The sequence below is a fragment of the Glycine soja genome, chromosome 8, assembly GCF_004193775.1.
Source record: "Glycine soja cultivar W05 chromosome 8, ASM419377v2, whole genome shotgun sequence".
Classification (NCBI taxonomy): domain Eukaryota; kingdom Viridiplantae; phylum Streptophyta; class Magnoliopsida; order Fabales; family Fabaceae; genus Glycine; species Glycine soja.
The window spans coordinates 527,391-546,423 of NC_041009.1; the positions used below are offsets into that span (position 1 = coordinate 527,391).

Below are 19,033 nucleotides of genomic sequence, written 5' to 3' on the forward strand. Positions count from 1 at the left end.
TGATAAGGAACGAGCACATTAATTATGTTTACTGCTCAAAAGCTTAATTGGATGTAATTATAAGCTTAGCAGGTGCTGAAATGATTGACGAATGGGTAGTTTCTTAAAAATAGAAGCCAATCCAAAGAAATTGGATTTGAGTAATGATCAAGAAACTAATTTCTAGTGAAGCACGCGTAATCAAGAACTGCACTACTGCACTCAACAAGACAATGATCAAAATCCTTCACTACTACTGTCTCGGAAAAGTTCAATTTGAAGCGCAAAAAACAAACCGATATTACATCATGATATTTGTCACATCATAATTTTGTTTTATCAAGAAGGAACGATTAAAGGAAAATATCCTTCACAAGAAACATGATATGTAATTTAACAACTGGACTCAGAAGATTGCTTGAGACAGTACCATAAAGTTGTGTGACTCTACTTAGAAGAATGCTAAACATTGATCAAAAGGCTACCTGTCTACAATCAGAAAGTTAACACTTGATTTTCTAAACATCTTATACATCAAGTTTTCTTGAAGTTCAAGCCTTAGCACACTCATGGATTGACATTAAAAGGTTGATCAATAATATCTTCAAAAGCTTTTAAATGAATAGTGCATTATTGATAGAAAAAATCTTCACAATTGTATCAGACTGACTAGATATGCATTTTGATTTTGAGCTAAAACACCACCTAGATATGATAAGACATGGCATAAGGTATTTTGGTGGAGGTGTTGAGAGAAGTAGCAAAAAATGATGGAGGGAATGCCAAGTGATCTTTCTACCAAACTAATTTCTTGATCCTTAAGTTTCAAATGTTGACACATTTAAAGACATTCTCTACCAAGCTAGCTATTGAAGCATGTCTTTTTCAATTTCGAAATGATCTAGTCTAATACAACTGTGAAGTTTTCTTCTATCAATAATGCACTAATGTTTTTTTTTTTCTCTTCCCAATCTGATACAGTTGTGAAGCTTTTTTGCTATCAATGATGCACTAATTGTTTTTTTTTTTTTGTGTTTTTTCTCTCCCAATCTAGCTAGCTAGTGGGCTGGTATTGGTTTAAGAGAGCTTGTATCTTGAGCCTGTAGAGGATGTCGCAATATAATGGCTAAGCCTGCAGTTGGGTAATATTGGTGTGGCCTAAATTGGAATTTGTCATGATGAATTAATTTACAAGTAAACAGGTAAAATGTTCCTTTCCCAAAATTAAATGCACTTGAAAGGATGATATGCAATTAAGTTTATAAAGTAAATTCGTTAATAACATTTCCGAAAAATTATTAGAGAAGTAAGGATTCTGCCTGATTGCAGTCAAGATTCACACAGCGGAAATGTTTCCCACGTATTCTTTATGGTGGATCACGTCACACGTGCACTCAAACCAGGGTTCTAGTTTAAAGATGGAAATGTAACACAGTGAGTTGATTTCTGTGCTACATTACTAGAAAAATAATTGTGATTGTACAGCCTCAATTAGCTTAAAATGCTCAAGTCTCCAAAGTGATCATCAGCACGACACAAAATATCTGATCTACACTCCCTTATGCAATATCATCTTTCGAAAGGTGCAGGAGACAAATGACAAGAACGTGCTACCTACTACGGTATTTGGCCTAATGCCCAAACTAAGCTCAAAATTTATGTGCGGTAGTGTTCTTTAATGGCCGCCCCTGTCTGTGTCAAGTTTCAATCATTTCAATTGTCTCTCCTTGTTGGCTTCCGACGTGCAGGGGCAGATGATTCCTCCTTCTCTTTGTTTTCTTCATTCTCACCACTGCCTTGGCTACTCGCAGTTTCTGCGGGTTCTGGGTTTGTCTTCTCCACCCTTGTCTGCACAACAAGACACACACATGGGGTTTCAGAGATTAACATAATAAGAGTCAAGCTTAAAGTTCAGAGGAATATTAAATTGTTTCACTACTTACTGGCTTCTTCTTCCCTCCAAATATGAGCCTCAAGAAAATTGACAAGATGACAACCACAACGGCGACAACAATTCCAACGGTGAGATTTGGTTGCTCTTGACCCTTCTCAATGACATCCTGAATAGGTGATGGATAGAATTCAAGTTATATTCCAACAAAGATAATATTCCGAAAGAACAGACATTTGGTTTTGTTACTTACGTATATTTTAAGCTTGTAGGCACTCAGGAAGGGAATATCTGCGATCTTGTATAACAGGTCAAATACCTTCTTCTGCAAGGATAAGGAATAAAAATTATTGAGAATTGAAAGTGGGAGAGTTAAAAGTAGGGGGTGGAGTAAAAATGCAAAATGACATTACCTGGAAGCCAGCAAGGCCACTTGATCCAGCTTCTGAATCTTCTTCCTTCTGTTTTTCTTTCTCAACGGTAAACTTGGGCTTCCATCTAGTCTCCCGATAAGACTCGGCAATTTTATCATCTTTAGATATCAAGATGTTGTCAAACAATATGCCATCTTGCATCGTCCAAATCTCAATACCGATAGCAGCGATAGGCTCAAAATCAGGTTTCTTAAGTTCAAAGTAATCAGGGTTTGGAATATCCCGAGGCTTCCAAATACCCTTATAAGCAGGATTTTCAATAAGTGGGGCATGCCATTTTCCTTTATAAGCTGGATTCCTCTTCATTGGCCTCTTCCACTCACCACAACCGGGGGCTGCTTCACATTTTGGGTTCTCAATCTTTGGGGCTTCCCATTCACCATCCTCCTCATCATCCCAATCTTCTGGTTTTGTTGCCTCTGGATCATCAATCTCCTCGGGTTCATTGTCTAACCATCCTTCAGGTTTCTCTGCTTCTTCATCAACAATTTCCAAGGGTGCATCCTCATCCCAGTCATCTGGCTTTACTGCACTAGGGTCTGGAATTTTCTCTCTCTCATCCCAGTCCTCAGGTTTCTTATCATCAGAATCTGGGATTGTCTTGGGAGGGATAAGAGGGGGTTCAAAATCATCAGCAGATAAGAAATTTACCTTCTTCTTCTGTTCCCCATCAATCAATATTTGCAACTCATTGTCAGACTTCAAAATGGCCGTGTACACATGAGATAATTTGTCAGACGGGACAGAAGGGGGATTCTTAAGATGGTGTTCAACATACTCCCCACTCTTGGGATTTTTATGCTTGAAAATGAAGTGTACTTTGTTTGTGGCACCACACTTGTCAGGACCAAACATGATAGAATATGGAGATTCATTATCAAATTCCTTGGATTTCCATCCAGCCTCCTGTGGTCGGAGATATTTTAGATATGCACCACCACACTCAAGGCCATTCTGAAGCCGAGTTTCAAACTGAAGAACAACTGTTTCATCCTTGAGACCCACGGCCTCATCAAGTTCTTTTACTATAGCATATTTCCTTACTTTCTCACTGACAAGAAGCCCATAATCATCATGTCCCTCACTCTTGGCATGTTTCCAGACACCTAGAATCAAAACGACATATCAAATGTTATATCAGATTCTGCAACAGGCTATCATCATCACTGCAATAGCAAAAAATTAAAAACTAAAATATATATCTAGATGATGTAAAAGATTGGATTATTATATGCAGAGACTTAACAAGTGTGATACTCTTGAGCGCACACTTGCACTTGCAAATGTACATACAAAGTAGAGTAAAAGGGACAAATATTGATCATCAAATCTTATCACGGATGATATGAGTTAGAACACAAAAATCATGTCCGTTGTCACCCTTTAAATGGTGTCCATGTGACTCTTAAGTAGCTTTTAATTATTAACCATTATGGTTGTATGATCGATATATGTTCCTCTCACTCACACAAATAAATATCCCTCTCACTAGATACATCCCATCCGACAACAAGGTGTCATGAGCATTAATACAATGGGAGTTAAATTACACAATACTATTATTATCAAGCTAACGAGTGATTTCCTTATTACATGCCTTTAATTACCAGAAGAAACAGACATTGGATAAATTTTCTGTTTTCAATACAATAAACGTTCTTTTAATTAGCGTTCAATTTTTGTTTTCAACTAGTGCCCTCATTAGTCATTACATTAGGATAAAAGCTAACCAACACTCTAAAGGCACTTGTTAAGAAATCAATATCAATAGTAGTAAAAAGTAATTATTGGTAAAAAAAATTAAAAAATCGTGACATCAAAACATTTTCTTAAGTAATTGAAAGAATTTAACTCCTATTATTGCTGCTAGGCACTCATTATCAGACCCTTATGATTATTGCTTCAACTACCAAGACCACCTTTAATGGATTCGTTTTGCACGACTAGAATCATTAGATCTAGAAAGATTATCATTCAATTTCATCCAATTATGTAAATAGATTTGGATTTCGGAGTTATTCGTGACATGTGAGTAGTGTGATTAAAAACTGACTAGAAGTGCGTAAGAAATTCTCTTGAAACCAACAATGTCAAACAAATAACGTAAAAACAACGTTAAAAAAAAGTAGAATCATCACAAGAGAAACAATTCGCAATCACACAGAAAGAACCCAGGTTTGTATTAATTACCATTGTACTCATCTTTCTGAGACACAATCCAACGGTCTTCGAAATCCTCGTCGAACGACTCGTAAAAGATCTAAACCAAATCCACACACAACAATTCGTCAATTACGATAACACCAAAACGGAGATCCAAGCATACAATGCACACGGAACAAAAAAATTGAACCGAACGAAAAGGAGAAGATGAATTACCGCGTCATCGAAAGCGCGGAGAAGCTGAAACGAAGAGGCGGAAATGAAGAGGAGCAGCGCAAAGATACGCAGATAGATTCGTTTTGGTTCTCCCATGTTTCACTGTAACGGTGAAACCCTAATCCTGAAACGGAAGATAATTTTGCAATCTCTACTGTTAATTTAAATCTCAGTGGTGTTCGAAGACGAGGGTACTTATAGATCTTCCTCACTCTTGCCCTTCGTGCTGTTTCAACCAATGATTTTATGCGCCACGTGACAGTACCCAATAATATATTGCCACGTTGTACTTTAGCATCTCACCCCTGCCTCACGGCTTCACCGTTTCAAAGGAAATCTTCTAAGTTGTTTCATTTTCTTTTTAGAAAAATGATTTTTTTTTCTCAACTTCATGCATGGGTTAGGGCCTAGGTGTATACTTTTGACCGGAAAAAAATATAAAAGGTGAAAAAAAAAACATCATAAATACTATAAAAGTTAATGATATAAAAATTTAAAGATAAAAAAGTATAAAATAAATAAAATTATTAGAGTATGAAAAATTGATTAGTTTTTTTTTTATTTTTTCATTCTTGAAATTGTATGTGTATAATTTCAAGGCAAAAAGATGGAGGCAATTTTATTTATACATTTTTGAAATAACTTTAATTTAGAAAACTATTGAACCTTTTAACACATATTTAAATTAATTATTTTGAAGGGAAATGTAATTTTTTTCTCCAAAATAATCAAGTAGTTCTGTAAAAAAACTCAAAAACCATTTAATGTAATTAATAATTTTTTATTTTAATTGCAATGGTATTTTTTATTAAAATAAATACTAGTAATATATAAGAAGTTAAAATTTCAATTACATATTTTAAAAAAGGAATTCATAAATTATATTCTATTTTATTAGATATGATTAAATTGAAAATATAATATTTTTAGAATTAAGGAGATTAATCATCAACATAAATAATAAATATTTTATACTAATGTGACGGCGATAAAAAAAATTAAGGAGAAAATTAAGTAAATAGATTACAGAGTAAATTATTCTTTCTCTTTTGTGAGATATTGAAATACTTTAAAAGTATATATTCACTCTTCCTAAAAGATGAATATGAGATACATAAAAGGTCTTTTAAATACGAGTTACAGTTAAAAAGATTTTTTTTATCATTTATAATAGTGATATTTAACTTGATCAAAAAAGAATTCTTGAAAATACACGTGATCTATAAAAAATCCTTTGAATTTAAATAAGCTTCCTAATAATGATGAACGATTATAAACATGTTTCCTAATATATATTGTCTTATTTTATATATTTTTAATATCACTAATAACTAATTTTTAACATTCTATCATTCAAAAGTATTTTTAAAGAAATAATGAATTAACTTTCAAATATTTTAGTACCATATTGTGAAATTGTGTCTAAAATCTTTATTTCATCTTCTAAATCACAAAATTGATAATAAGGTTCAAAACTAATTGTTAATCACGATAAGAATCACCCATGAGGGAAAAAAAACCTCTATAAAGTTCATTTACATTAAAATAAACTCAAAGATAATACAGATTATTTTTAAAAGATAAATTTTATATTTTAAAATAAAAAGGAGGGGTCTAATTAGGAATGCAAATAAGACAAGACTTTACTTAAACAAGGTCTGACTTATTTAAAAAATTAAAACTAAGTTTGACCTGGTACTTGTTACAATATTTTTTTAAACATAAACTAATGAGCTAATTGAAACATGCATTAACTTTTTGATTGATTTGGTTTATTTTAATTAAATAGTTGTCGTTTTTAATTTTATAGAATAGTTTATGAAAAATAATTATTTTTCAAAATGGGATTTTCTTTGATGTCATGTAACGATGAAGTTGTTGCTTTACGATTTGAAGGTCACAAGGTCAATTTTTAAAAACAGTTTATTTGTTTGCAAAAGAAGGATGCTTACACTCCTTTCTCAAATCCAATGATTAGCTTGTGTATTGTGGTTCTTTAATATATTTTTTCCAAAATAATAATTATTCGCAATGTGTGCTAACTTGGATTAACTTTCTCACGGATAACAATTACATAATTTATTTTTGAATTTAAGAGTCTCTTTTCTCACTGTAATTTTTATCAAATATTATCAAGTTTGTTATGTAAACATCATCTTTGTTTGTATGTGATAAAAGTTATGCAAATTATGTTGTTTGCATTAGTTTAATTTGAATAAATGTGCTAAATTTATGAAAAAAAATAAAAGATTAAGACTAAAATTAATCATACATATGAACTAAAACACATGTCAATTTTAATTTAACCTAACTTTTTCGATTACATATGAAACTACTACCAATGTAAATAATAATTAGTAATTACTGAAGAAGTTTCTAAAAAAAATTATTACATGGCAATTGATAATGCACACGTGAATGACGCAACACGATCTAGTGCATACGGGACAATTAACAATTTATGTATACATGGATGATAGGCGATGGTCCAATCATTATCATTTCACTTCCTAAGAGGACTGTTGTGTACATCGCCAAGTGTTGCGTATGCATTGTATTATAAGTTATAGTCCGCATTTATGTGCACCGTTAATTATCACATAGGTAAATAATGTGTCAAGGAGACACAAACATTAACTTTAACGAAATGAAATACAAATTTCACTTTTAGGAACTTAAATTACCTCAATGATGGTAGATTATACTTTTTAAGGAGCAAAGTGATAGTTTATCCTAAAAAAATGATGAGAAATCGTTAGTAAAAAAAAAACTGTGTTGAAGAATCCATATGAATCAGTGATATGCCAAATTCAAGTATATAAGTAGGGACCGACCTTTGGCTTAGAAGCCAATATTGTAGAGCTATACTTTAAATCAAATTACAACACGGTAATAACGCTACTACAATATTTACTTTTAGCGGCTAATTTTAACGGCAATAAACTAATTGCCGGTATTCCTATATGTAAACCAAATTTTTTACGACTAACCGAAGAACATATATACCTTGGTAAAGCTCATAACGGAACTTGTTAGAGACATGTAATGCAATGGCGAATTATTCTGACATAACACAGAGAGAATCGAATACAATACTGACTGATAGAAATTGAATACCTCCAAGCCAGAAATGGAGGAAATAGCGATACCCTGGACACAAATCCTGCAGAAATTAAGAAACTAGTATGCCAGTTGTTTTGTTTCAATTAAGAATCTAAGGTGGAAGCGTAAGCCCAAGAATCAACCATAAACACTACCAGTACCAGAAAGTACCTTATCTCTGAAGTCACCTTTTTACTTTACTACTGAGTTTTATTGGTTCTACATAAATTCTGGAAACTAAACGTCTTTCGAACCCTCAACCCTCAAGAGCTTCTTACGAAAAAAGACCTTAACTGAATTCTCTATCTGTAGCAATGAGTATTGAGGGAGAGAGTTCAGAAGACGTTGAATTTCCAAAATTGTTGTATTAGAGCTGTGGCATACAGAGAAACAAATTTAAGCAGTGTGGTCCAGAAACCAGAGTAGTTCAGGGCTAAGTATTCCATGCATTTGGTATTAGCAAAATTTGGAAGTAACTTGCACTTTCATAATCAAACCTTCTTTGAAAGCTCCGCGTGCACTAGAAGAAAAACCCTCGTGGACATCCAACATTAACTACTCAAAAACTCGATCAATTTCTTGTGCTGTCACTAGATTAAGCATATCTTATGTGGTCCCATTAATTGGAAATTTACGCCATATATATATTAGAGTAAGAAACTGTATCATATAATTTTCATTTTTAACTTTGCACACTAATAATTTATTTTCTAACCAAACGCTTACTGCTGACTTGGCAGCCAAAGTAACCTCCGCATTGATTTTTATATTTAATGTTTAATTGAAGTTAACCCCTAAATTCATAGTTTTAGGAGGTAAACTTTGATAAAAATTCCGAATATTTATAAGTCGAACAACGGTGACAGGTATGATATATTGCACTGTTTTTAGAATCCCATCCCGTGGAAATTAATGCACTAGTTCTGGACGTAAACATCAAAGTTTGAGGTTAGTGTTGCAAGATCCAGCCCAAGGATATGTCGTTGGTTGGTTCGAAGAGAGAAGGGGCGAATTGGGGAGCAAACGATTGATACCGTTCCTGTCTTGTCCCTTGGGCAATCCTCAAAGCCTCCCACTGTTGTCGTGAGTCACCGCAAGCAATTCGGCTTTATATGAGGCGTAAATAACTAACCCAACAAAGCATTGTTACTTGTTTTCAGTCCAATTTAATTATGAGATTGCTAATAAAGTCTATTGTATTTATTTATTACAATATAATCATGATTGAAAGTATTGCAAAGGGTTAAGGGATTGAAATTAATTAGATCATTATGGTACAAAATGCCCATATTTTGCATTACGCTTATGCATATACGCACAAAGCTGAAATATTAAAAGCCAGAACACAAGTCACATAGAAGAGGCAGAGAGACATAGACTTGAGTTGTTCTATTTTATTTATTTATCCAGTGTAACAAAAGCAAAAACTAGACTAATTGTCTAGTTACACGTGCGAGGGATCGACACGAGGGGTATAAGCATAGGCATCTCTGAGAATGGGGTTAGGGTAGCTACGGTCTTGCACGTGCGCCACTTTCCTGAAGAAGGATTGCTTGATGAACTTGTCAGACTTCCCATGTTGTCGGTGGTGAACGTACCCGTAATCAGCCGCAGGTGCATACGCTTTCATCTTTGGTGTCTGTTGAGGTTGTGTACGCAGCCTTTCCTCCAACTCTCTTTCTAACACTGCTAACCAATTACCACTCTGCACCACATGTTGAACGTTGAGTAAGGATTAGAAAAGGGAATTCCTAGAAAACAAGAATAATATTAGAAAATCGTACCATTGGCCTGAAAACCCCATGGTTGCGTACTGAACCAAAACCAAAGCGAAAATACGTGTCTGGATAGTATTGGCCTGAATGTCGGTTCCACTGATTTATATTGTTTGATGAATATGATTCCGTTGGAATTTGTACAGAAAGCGATGTGAGTCTCGGTAAAGAAAGAAGGTTCCGGAGCCACGTAGCTGAATGTGGAAGCTAAAAGACACTTGTCAGTTTTTTGAGTTGACACGGTAGCCATAGAAGCCTCCGGAAGTGCCACGCTCTGTTTGTAGTCAGAACTAGCTAATGGATAAGAAAAATACATTTATACATCAAATGGAGTAAATAGTTAAATTAATTCTTGAATCATAGTGAATTAGTGTTAAAATGTAAAAGTGAATTGAATTAGTGTTAAAATAAAATTATTTCAAGATCATGAAGCCCCGTAAGGAATAACAGGGAGACATTGGATAATTTACCGGGTAACAGGGTTTGTTAATGTAATTTTATACCTTCTAGATACCAAAATAAGGTTACTTGAAAGTGGAAGGAAAGTTACTCAAGTCATGCATCTACATGATACTTTATGTCAATTTTAATTAACCTGAGTTAACGCACAGAATAATTTAAGTGACAGTATATATTCAGAGATCATTTTATCTTCCAAAAGTATATACAATTGGCCTAATATCTTCCAAGAACTACTTTACTCGAGTGAAACAAGTGATTTCTTGTGATGCATTGCCATGAACCAAAAGGTCTTTGGTGGCCTCCAATCTCACAAAGCTCTCGAGCTGGTTGCACGGCAAAAAACTCGAGTACTAATGATAATAATATACCATTCGCCAAAAAAATAAATGTAAAATAACAATCATTCACAATTAAATCTATCCTAATATCCAATTAATCTATACACCTTACTCCCTCGTCATTCAGCCTAATCAAACTACGCCCAGTAATCTTCTTGGCCCTCTTGTTAGCACTCAACGATCTCCTAACCTTGACTAAATCATCCCATTGCTCCGTGTGAGCATAAATATTAGCCATTACAGAATACACCCCACCATCTTCAGGCTTTATCTCCATCACTTGCTGCGCTGCTTTCTTGGCAACCTCAACATTCCCATGAATCCTACACCCTCCAAGCAACCCTCCCCACGCAAACACATCACCCCCACTCGGCATCGCTTTTACCATCTCCACCCCTTCCTCAATCAACCCAGCCCTCGCCAACATATCAGCCATGCACCCATAATGCTTTCCCTCCCGTTTAACTCCATAAACATTTTCCATCTCATCGAAAATCCTCCGCGCTTCGAGAACTAAACCCGCATGGCTACACCCCACCAACACCCCCAACAAGGTCACCCCATCAGGCTTAACTCCCTCAGAAACCATTCTAGAGAAATACTCCAACACCATCGAACCTTCCCCGTGAATCGCGAAGCCAACAAGCATGGCATTCCACGTAAACACATATTTCTCCATGCATGACTCAAACACGTCCCTCGCAGTCTCAACACACCCACATTTCGCATACAAGTCCACCAACCCGGTTGCCAAATATGAATCAACTCGTATCCTATTCCTTTTAATGTAATCATGAACAATGCTACCTTGTTCTAACTCCCCCAACTGAGCACAAGCAGAGAGAACCGACACCAACGCGATATTATCCGGCTTAACCTCTAACCTCATCATTTCATTAAAGAGTTCAATGGCTTGGTTACACAGTTTCAAGTGACTATACCCGGCTATCATGGTGCCCCATGATATTTCATCTCTCACGGGCATTTCGTCGAACAGTTCCCGAGCGCGGGAAATCTGGCGGGTTTTGACGAGCCCATGAATCAAGGCGTTGTAGGAGACGACATCTCCGTGGGGACATTCGTAGAACAGTTTGTGGGCATCGTTGACGCGGTGGTGGATGGAGTAGACACCTATGAGGGTGTTGAGTGAGAATAAATCGGGTAAAAGACCGAATTTGAGGGCTTGGGAGTGAAGGGATTGGGCGAGGGAGAGGGAATGGAGTTGGGCGGAGGCTTTGAGGACAAAGGGGAAGGTGTGGAAGTCAGGGGGGAGGGAGAGGCGGCGGAGGGTGGAGAAGAGGTGGAGGGCGGGGAGAGGGGAGAGGAGGAGGGTGTGGATTCTGATGAGGGTGTTGAAGGAGAATGTGCTAGGGTTTGGGATGGAATGGAAGAGGGAGAGAGCATAGAAGGTTATTATTGAGTTGGAGTTGGAAGAAGTGGTGAGTAAGGAAGAGAGGGTGGAGAGGATGTTGTTTAAGATTGGGAATGTGTGGAGAGGTAAGAGACCGGTGGTGATGCTGTGGGCGTGGACTTGGTGGAGTTGGGAGATGGATTTGCATTGCTTTATTACTTGCAAGGTACGCATTGATCATGTAACACTTTGTGTTGGAAACTCGTAGGATTTCTAGTCATGCCCGATAACCACTCCGGCACGTCCACTTTCTATCCTTAATTACTAATCGAATTCCCACTTTTTAAAAAATTAATATTTCCTTTATCATTTATATAATAGTATGAGTATATAAATTTTCGATTCATATCTCATTGTGCAGAAGACACCACCAAGCTGATCATGGCATGTGCTAGATAAAGAGTAACATTTCGTGTATGTGGATAAAACAAGCAATGCCTAGTCATTTCTTCGAGGCACTCTCTAAAATCTTTCTTCATTTGCAAGATAACCAATACTCACTGATCAGAAAAGCAAACTCGAGGCTCGAACCAAGGATTACTGTATAGAGAACCAACTAAAGTGTGCTTTACCAAGCTAGGAGAGAAATAAAGAAGTGACCACTTGACCTAACGGAAATTATTTTATTACGAGGGGTTCCAATAATTGTTATTCCTCTCCGTACGGAATAAAAGCACTACTATGAAAAAGTAGAGCATTGGCTTTCTTTAATTATAGTATATTTATATGCCGAATTTAGCAAGCCCCCATCCCCATGCATACCAATTGGATGGTGCCAACCCAATGTACCACATTTTTAAAATGCACAAGTGCTTATCTACAAGCCTATTCTCTCTTTACACTTGGCTCTTTTGTCCATATAATTACTTTAACCAACCACCTTTTTATTATCATACCATTTTTTCCACTTCTTTTTACCTGTTTTTCAAACCCCTCTTCCCCATACTTAATCTTTAATTATCCTTTCTTGTCGGTCGTGAGAAGTGGAATAACAGGCTCCATGGAATATTGTGTAACAAAATGCTTATGAGAGATTGAAATGTGATTTGATTCTTTTTTTTAATGCCTATGCTTATCTGTTCTCTGTTGTCCGCTTTTTTAATCCTTCCATTTGGAGTGGTTATATATGCTTGAATGTATGGGAGGTAACAAACCACCAATGTCCTTCATTCCAAGTGCCATCTAATCTACTAGCCAAGCTAAGTACGTCCTGATATGGAGAAAGAAGAAAGTGAAGAGGAAGAAGATGACAACGACTTGAATGTTATGCTGCTCTCCTTTTGAAGAGAGGAGTATCAAAAAGGCAATTCATAAAGGCTTAGGGAAGGCAAAGCCTTTCTTCCAGGTTCAATTCACGAAGCTGTGCCTGCACTGGTGATTCAGCCAGCTAAGGTTTTAAAAAAACAGTCCATGACCATGATTTCGATTGTAACACTCAGATTTTTGGGGGGCCCACGATCACATCATGACCACAATTGTAGTCACTTCAGTGCCACTTGTTCACAATAACAAAGAACGCTACCACAATTTAAAACCTTGCAGCTAGCTAAGCCATACACAGACTGCAGTTTCATCTTAAAATCAATGTGTGTTTGTTGCTATGTAGCTCATTTACCGTTCTGTTTCTTTTTCCACCTATTCTTGTCACAGTTGTAAGTTTGAATGGTTTACTCATGAGGTAGGGAGGTAGTGAGTGATTTGAGATATAGGAAATGTAATATTTTCCTGTGTTTTCGTTGGAAGCCATGAATAAAGTGGCGAACTGTTTGTTGGCATCAGGAAAGAAAAATGAATATTGTCACTGTTTACTTGGTTCTGTCTATTACTATTCATATTTGTGCTATGTGTGGCATGTCCATGTTTCGAATATGCAAACTGTAAGTATGCAATTTACACGTAGAAGTACCAATATAGAAGAACATCTCCAGTATGGCAAGCTTATTACAGGAAGTCATGAATGATCATGTTGCGTATCACATGGGAAGTTTAAAGTTTTATGCAATCAGTAGTAATTCATGTGCATCCTAACACCATGATATTACACCTAACCCAACTACCAAACTTGATGTGATATCAAAAACAGAAATGAATGCATTATGCATAGCAAAGTGCATGCTTCCACAAACTAAATGCCAGTAACAGGGTCAATATCAGATAAATGACCTTAGAAAGAGGTTCGGTTCGGTGTATGTCAAAATATGAGATAAAAGGTGATCATTCATTGGAAAGATACTACTTAGAGTGTGATATTTCGTCCACTCTCATCAGTCTGAAAAGATTTTTCTGCCCAATCACCACACAATACAGTGGCAAAAAAGTTGTGAAATGAAAATCGTAATCACTATTGAAATCCACATGGCTAAACAGGAAAGAGATATTTTTCTCCTGAAGCAGACAAAAATCATCAAGAGAGAGACAGCTATTGCTTTATTCACCAAACAGGAATTCCAAACAATCAGAATCCGAGGTTTACTCTAATAAGCAATTCTGTGTACTGAACCCAAGTACGTTAACAATCTTTATTTCGTTTCCAACGCATGTTCCTTGCACTTGCATGTAGGGTTAGTTACATAGTACATTCAACAGAAAGAAATTTGAACAACCGAATCTTCTTCACTGGAGAACTGATAATAATTCATTTTGCCATCATTCCATCCATCAATTTTATTCACACAAATCCATACGTCAATTTCTAAGTAAATGGTATTTCTAGTGACATGAACATAGAGGAGAAACACAATTATGTGTCTTCACTTTTGACTATAGGAAATAGTGGGAAAAGTACAGATTGAAAAGGATAACACCTATTACCTTGGTATATCTAGAATACAACCTAATTTCTCAACATTTTAGTTCAGATAAGCATGGGGAAAAACTTTCTGACTACAAAATCGTGTTTTAAGATATCCTCAGAAGAATGACTATTTTGTAATAGTTCCTACAGGACTAGTAATCTCTGTTCTTTTTTCATCACCATCAACAATTCAAGACTTTATAATATTTGAACTTAGCTAGTAATCTCTATGACACTCTATTCAAGATCTAGACTCTTCTTCATACTTTCATAAACCATATAAGTAATGCTTGCAGCTGGCACAACTTTGAGGAGATTAGGAATGAGTCCCTTGTAGAAACCTCTAAAACCTTCATCCTTAAGAGTTTTCCAGAAAACATCAGACATTCCCTTGTAAGCACTAGTACTGTTGGCAGGTTGTGCCTGCAGTCTGAGAATCATGATAACGCTATGTCAACAAAGAGCATACATAAAGTATCAATAAGAAAATTAGCTTAAAAGAACAAAACTGATAGCATCCCCTACTCCATATTTCCTTTGGGGGGAAGGAGAGCAGACAAATAAGTCAAATAACACTACTACTGGCACAACCTTATACCTTGTACGAATAACCTGCAGCGGATAGACACATGTAGCTCCAAGAGCACCTGAAACAGTCCCACATCCGAGTTGTACTAGAGGACCAGGATCTGTGAAGGAGAAAGAAGAATAAATGTTTGAAGTTTCAAAGGTTGAATTTAGAAGTGTTAATTTATCATTAAAAAAAATTCAAACTGGTAAAATAAAATCATTAAGTTCAAGAGATAATGTTGTTGCAGTAATACCATACCACTGTCATAAAGAATATATCTCTTGGATAGATCTTTCAAGGTGTCATATGCAGTGAGATCAATCCCTGCATAAGGAATCATACCAAGAAGAGATGGAACAAGCCCTCTGTAGAAAGCCCGAGGTCCCTCATGGACCCATATATCCTTTGTAAGTGTGCCAAGCTTAGGAACCCTTCCACCATCAGAAGCACAAGTCTGTAACCTAGTTTTGACAAGATCCATTGGATAGATAGCCATCTGTGCAACTGCACCAGCCATACCACCTGCAAAAAGTCTTCCTGCAGTACCAATATCTGACTTGCCATCTTGAGCATCTCCAATTACATTTTTCAGCATTTCATAAGCATAAAACTTGATGGCACTCTCTGGAGCTACCTTCACAACATTCAATCCATTACCTCGGAAAAACCCTAATAAACCATCTTGTCGCCATATCTTCATCACTGCCGGCATAATAGAAGCTCGTCCAGTCTGAACTTGTAAGAGCACCTTTAGACGATCAAGAGGAGCAGTTGCTGTACGAGAAGCAGCTCCTGCTATCCCCCCTGCAATAAAATATCTGCTCCTGTGCACATGCTTGCTGATGCCTTCGGGAATAACAGCTTGTTCTCCAATGTCAACAAGGCACACCCTCTCCCAATGATGATATATGTTTTCAATAGTCGCTTCATGAGGATAAAGTAGAAGAAAATCTCTCCACTCTTCAAAAGTGATAATTCCATTATTATCCTTGTCAACATGCTCCACAAAGCGAGCAAGCTCTTCCTCGTCAATTTCAATCCCTGCAACATAGAAGCTGAATATGCTTACAATAGATACTGCAGAAAAAATGAAACAATAGAAAAAGCCCCCACAAAAGGCACCAAGGAAAAACATCTAGAAACCCTATATGAATTATAAATGACCGAGAAGATCACTACATACAAAAAGTGAAAAAAAAGCAAGTAAAGAAGTAAGAGATCAAAGATTGAAGCTGAACCAGGTTTCACAAATCTAAAGCACCATGTATACTCATAGAATTATTCCCAAAGTTCTGTCTCTCTCTCTCTGAATCTATAGACAAAACAGCAGTACATCTTCAAAAGAGACACATATTCATAAATCACTAGGATTCACCAAAGTTATGAAAAGTAAAACCCCTGCAGTCTCTCAAGAGTCAAGACTCAACCTTTTCTCACACATAATTGTTATTAAGATTACAACCACGAATGTCCTATCATAAACAAAAACCCTTCCCACCACAAGCTCACCCGCTTCACAACCACGACCAAATGCAATGCAAGTTTAAGGAACAACATCGAATGTCAACATGTCTTGGCCCACTCATGGAAAATGAACAGCCAACAACACACTTACATCACTATAAGCACAGAAAGGATAAAGAGGACAGATAGCAAACAACAACACCTACAACACAAACAATTAAATGATAATTTAACTTCCATGCACCAGTGTTATTAATGGTGGAACATGGCGGCAGGCTGAAATTCTGCCATATAAACATGCCATTGCACCTTATGGCGCCGTCTTGGCAGGATTCCCTTCATAAATTGGCCATGGCAGTTGGCAAAAAATTCACCATGCCATTCCGCCATGCCCACTATTTAACAACACTGTGCACCACCGATCAATCAGAAATCATGTTAGGTATGTCGACAATCAGAATCCATCTTGGGTATGACCCTTAAAGTGATTATTACTAAAAATGAATAAACTTACCATATATGGAAATATGTGATTGAATGATTTACATGCAATAATTACAACTTACAAGCCATAAATACCTACCAGCCTTGACAAGAGCATCCCAAAGCTCTTCAGGGAGAATGCAGCCATTGTGCTCCACATCAATAGCCTGAAATATGCGGTAAAGCTCCAACTCCTTGTCATCCATGTAACGCCTAAAGTCGCGGTAATCGATCCTTCCATCCCTATCAGCATCACACACCTTGAAAAGCTCCTTTGCATACTTATACTCAGGGGGAATCTGCAGTGCAGACAAACCGGCCTCAATGTGAGCATAGTCCAAGTACCCATTATTCGCAGCATCGAAGAAATTGAAGAGACTCCGAATTCGAAGATCCCTCTCATCCTTGGTCTCGCGCAGAGCAAGAAGCACGTGATCCATCGAAACCGGACCCGTTTTCTTGCCGCGGCCATGATCGGCTATCGCCGCTTTCGAAAACCCCACGTGCTCCATGTCTTCTCGCTCAGAATCTCAAAAAATCGAAAATTGGAAATAACCAATGGAGCATTTGAATTTTGGAGTACCGAAAGATGCTAAATTTGGCCTCAGATCTGCACAGCGGTTACGTGGGGTTTGATGGGTCAAAATCTCAAAAACTCGCAAAAGTCGTAAACCACCAACTGAAAGAAGAAACCAGCGATTGAATTGAAGGGTGGATCAAAGGAAAGAGAAGAAAGTGACAAGAGAGATTAAACAGAAGCTAATTGGACTAAGCATAGTGTGCAGTGTGATTATACAAGATAATACGAAGAAGAAGGTACCTGGAATTGCAATTGGTGAGGACGGTTTTTCAATTTATGTAGCAATATATGTTAATATATATAAATAAGGCAATGCGTTATTATGCAGTGGTTTTTTCAGGGAGGTATTGTGGAAACCGAATCAGAGTATTTAAGAGGGGAGAGAGGTGCTTCACATTGTAATTGAGGGAGGGTACTTCGGCTGATAAGGAAATCAATGAATTTCTGATTCTGATTGTATTGCGTTGTGTTGTTATCCCTCTTTCCTAAACAGCTAGAGAAGAAAAGGGGATATTATGTTATTTTTTGGATATTCCTCTCTAGCTAGCTATCTCCATTGCCCCTGTTTTATCCAAGTTTTTACTTTTTACTTTTTGCTTAGTCTACATACATCCTAGGAGTATTTATCAATTTAAAATAAAATATGAAGTGTATAAGTTAAATAATAGGTATTTAATAAAATACTATATATAATTAGTTATGATAAAAATAAATTAAACATGAATCATTATGTATATGTATAATTCATTTAAATCTTAAAGCTAAATGAAAATAGAGTGACAAGTTCTAATTTAATAAGTAATAAGAGCTTAAAAATACAATTTAATTAGTATTTTAGTCTATGTGTTACACAATATAAATACTTTTTATATGATTTAATTTATAATAAATAAATAATTCTTGAATATATAAATTATTATTTTTTGAAATTGTTGAAATTTAGTTTAAACAAAGATAAAAAAAGATATACTAAAATAGATAAGTAGCTAAAAAATCAAATAAGATAAAATGATGCTAAACTGATGCGGAAATGCAAATCTAAAAGAAATAAGGAAGAAAATATTGATGGTGATTAAGATATATAATATGATTGGACTACTATATCTTGGTGTAATTATTTGTTTGAAACATCAATAGATACAATTCTCTTATCTTATTGTCTTTGATAAGCCTGTTGATGCATAATATTTCTTATCACATAGAATCAATTGTATTAAAAAAAAAAATAAGATATGATAGTCATTAGAATGTAACCACATACTATATACACACACGACAGATGTTTTAAATGTCTCAACTAAAAAAATGTTTTAAATGAGAAAAGAGAGCTATTAGCAAGTTGATTGGATTACAATTAAAAATAATTAACA

General features: G+C 36.0%; 3 protein-coding genes and 2 long non-coding RNA genes across 5 annotated transcripts; 1 reads left to right on the forward strand and 4 right to left on the reverse strand.

The window, feature by feature from the left end:
• Positions 1-1,237: 1,237 nt before the first annotated feature.
• Positions 1,238-4,856, reverse strand: LOC114420965 (calnexin homolog). Its single transcript, XM_028386693.1, has 6 exons — positions 4,684-4,856; positions 4,495-4,564; positions 2,284-3,410; positions 2,124-2,195; positions 1,923-2,039; positions 1,238-1,827 (listed from the first exon to the last, which is right to left on the reverse strand). The coding sequence occupies exons 1-6, from the start codon at positions 4,777-4,779 to the stop codon at positions 1,693-1,695; spliced, it is 1,617 nt and encodes a 538-aa protein (XP_028242494.1). The 5' UTR covers positions 4,780-4,856; the 3' UTR covers positions 1,238-1,692.
• A 2,582-nt stretch (positions 4,857-7,438) lies between these two features.
• On the reverse strand, positions 7,439-8,276 carry LOC114422045. The gene is made up of 2 exons (XR_003668610.1): positions 7,957-8,276; positions 7,439-7,846 (listed from the first exon to the last, which is right to left on the reverse strand). It is a non-coding gene; the product is annotated as an uncharacterized LOC114422045 (long non-coding RNA).
• A 752-nt stretch (positions 8,277-9,028) lies between these two features.
• LOC114420966 (pentatricopeptide repeat-containing protein At5g61800) lies at positions 9,029-12,089 on the reverse strand. Its single transcript, XM_028386694.1, has 2 exons — positions 9,570-12,089; positions 9,029-9,490 (listed from the first exon to the last, which is right to left on the reverse strand). Exon 1 carries the CDS (start codon positions 11,943-11,945, stop codon positions 10,455-10,457), a length of 1,491 nt encoding a protein of 496 aa, XP_028242495.1. The 5' UTR covers positions 11,946-12,089; the 3' UTR covers positions 9,029-9,490; positions 9,570-10,454.
• Positions 11,829-13,591, forward strand: LOC114420969. Its single transcript, XR_003668470.1, has 2 exons — positions 11,829-11,937; positions 12,133-13,591. It is a non-coding gene; the product is annotated as an uncharacterized LOC114420969 (long non-coding RNA).
• A 675-nt stretch (positions 13,592-14,266) lies between these two features.
• LOC114420968 (calcium-binding mitochondrial carrier protein SCaMC-2-B) lies at positions 14,267-18,199 on the reverse strand. Its single transcript, XM_028386696.1, has 5 exons — positions 17,904-18,199; positions 17,184-17,762; positions 15,395-16,177; positions 15,164-15,254; positions 14,267-14,995 (listed from the first exon to the last, which is right to left on the reverse strand). Exons 2-5 carry the CDS (start codon positions 17,593-17,595, stop codon positions 14,803-14,805), a joined length of 1,479 nt encoding a protein of 492 aa, XP_028242497.1. The 5' UTR covers positions 17,596-17,762; positions 17,904-18,199; the 3' UTR covers positions 14,267-14,802.
• Between the last annotated feature and the right edge of the window lie 834 nt (positions 18,200-19,033).

Excerpts from the sequence above, each read along its gene's own strand:
- LOC114420965 (XM_028386693.1), bottom strand. The coding sequence starts at position 4,779 with ATGGGAGAACCAAAACGAATCTATCTGCGTATCTTTGCGCTGCTCCTC. Across the intron at positions 4,565-4,683 it reads TCCGCGCTTTCGATGACGCG|ATCTTTTACGAGTCGTTCGA; the intron begins GTAATTCATCTT and ends GATTTGGTTTAG. Across the intron at positions 1,828-1,922 it reads TTGGAGGGAAGAAGAAGCCA|ACAAGGGTGGAGAAGACAAA; the intron begins GTAAGTAGTGAA and ends CTTGTTGTGCAG.
- LOC114420966 (XM_028386694.1), bottom strand. The coding sequence starts at position 11,945 with ATGCGTACCTTGCAAGTAATAAAGCAATGCAAATCCATCTCCCAACTC.
- LOC114420968 (XM_028386696.1), bottom strand. The coding sequence starts at position 17,595 with ATGGAGCACGTGGGGTTTTCGAAAGCGGCGATAGCCGATCATGGCCGC. Across the intron at positions 16,178-17,183 it reads GGATGCTCTTGTCAAGGCTG|GGATTGAAATTGACGAGGAA; the intron begins GTAGGTATTTAT and ends TCTATGTTGCAG. Across the intron at positions 15,255-15,394 it reads ATATATTCTTTATGACAGTG|ATCCTGGTCCTCTAGTACAA; the intron begins GTATGGTATTAC and ends TCTCCTTCACAG.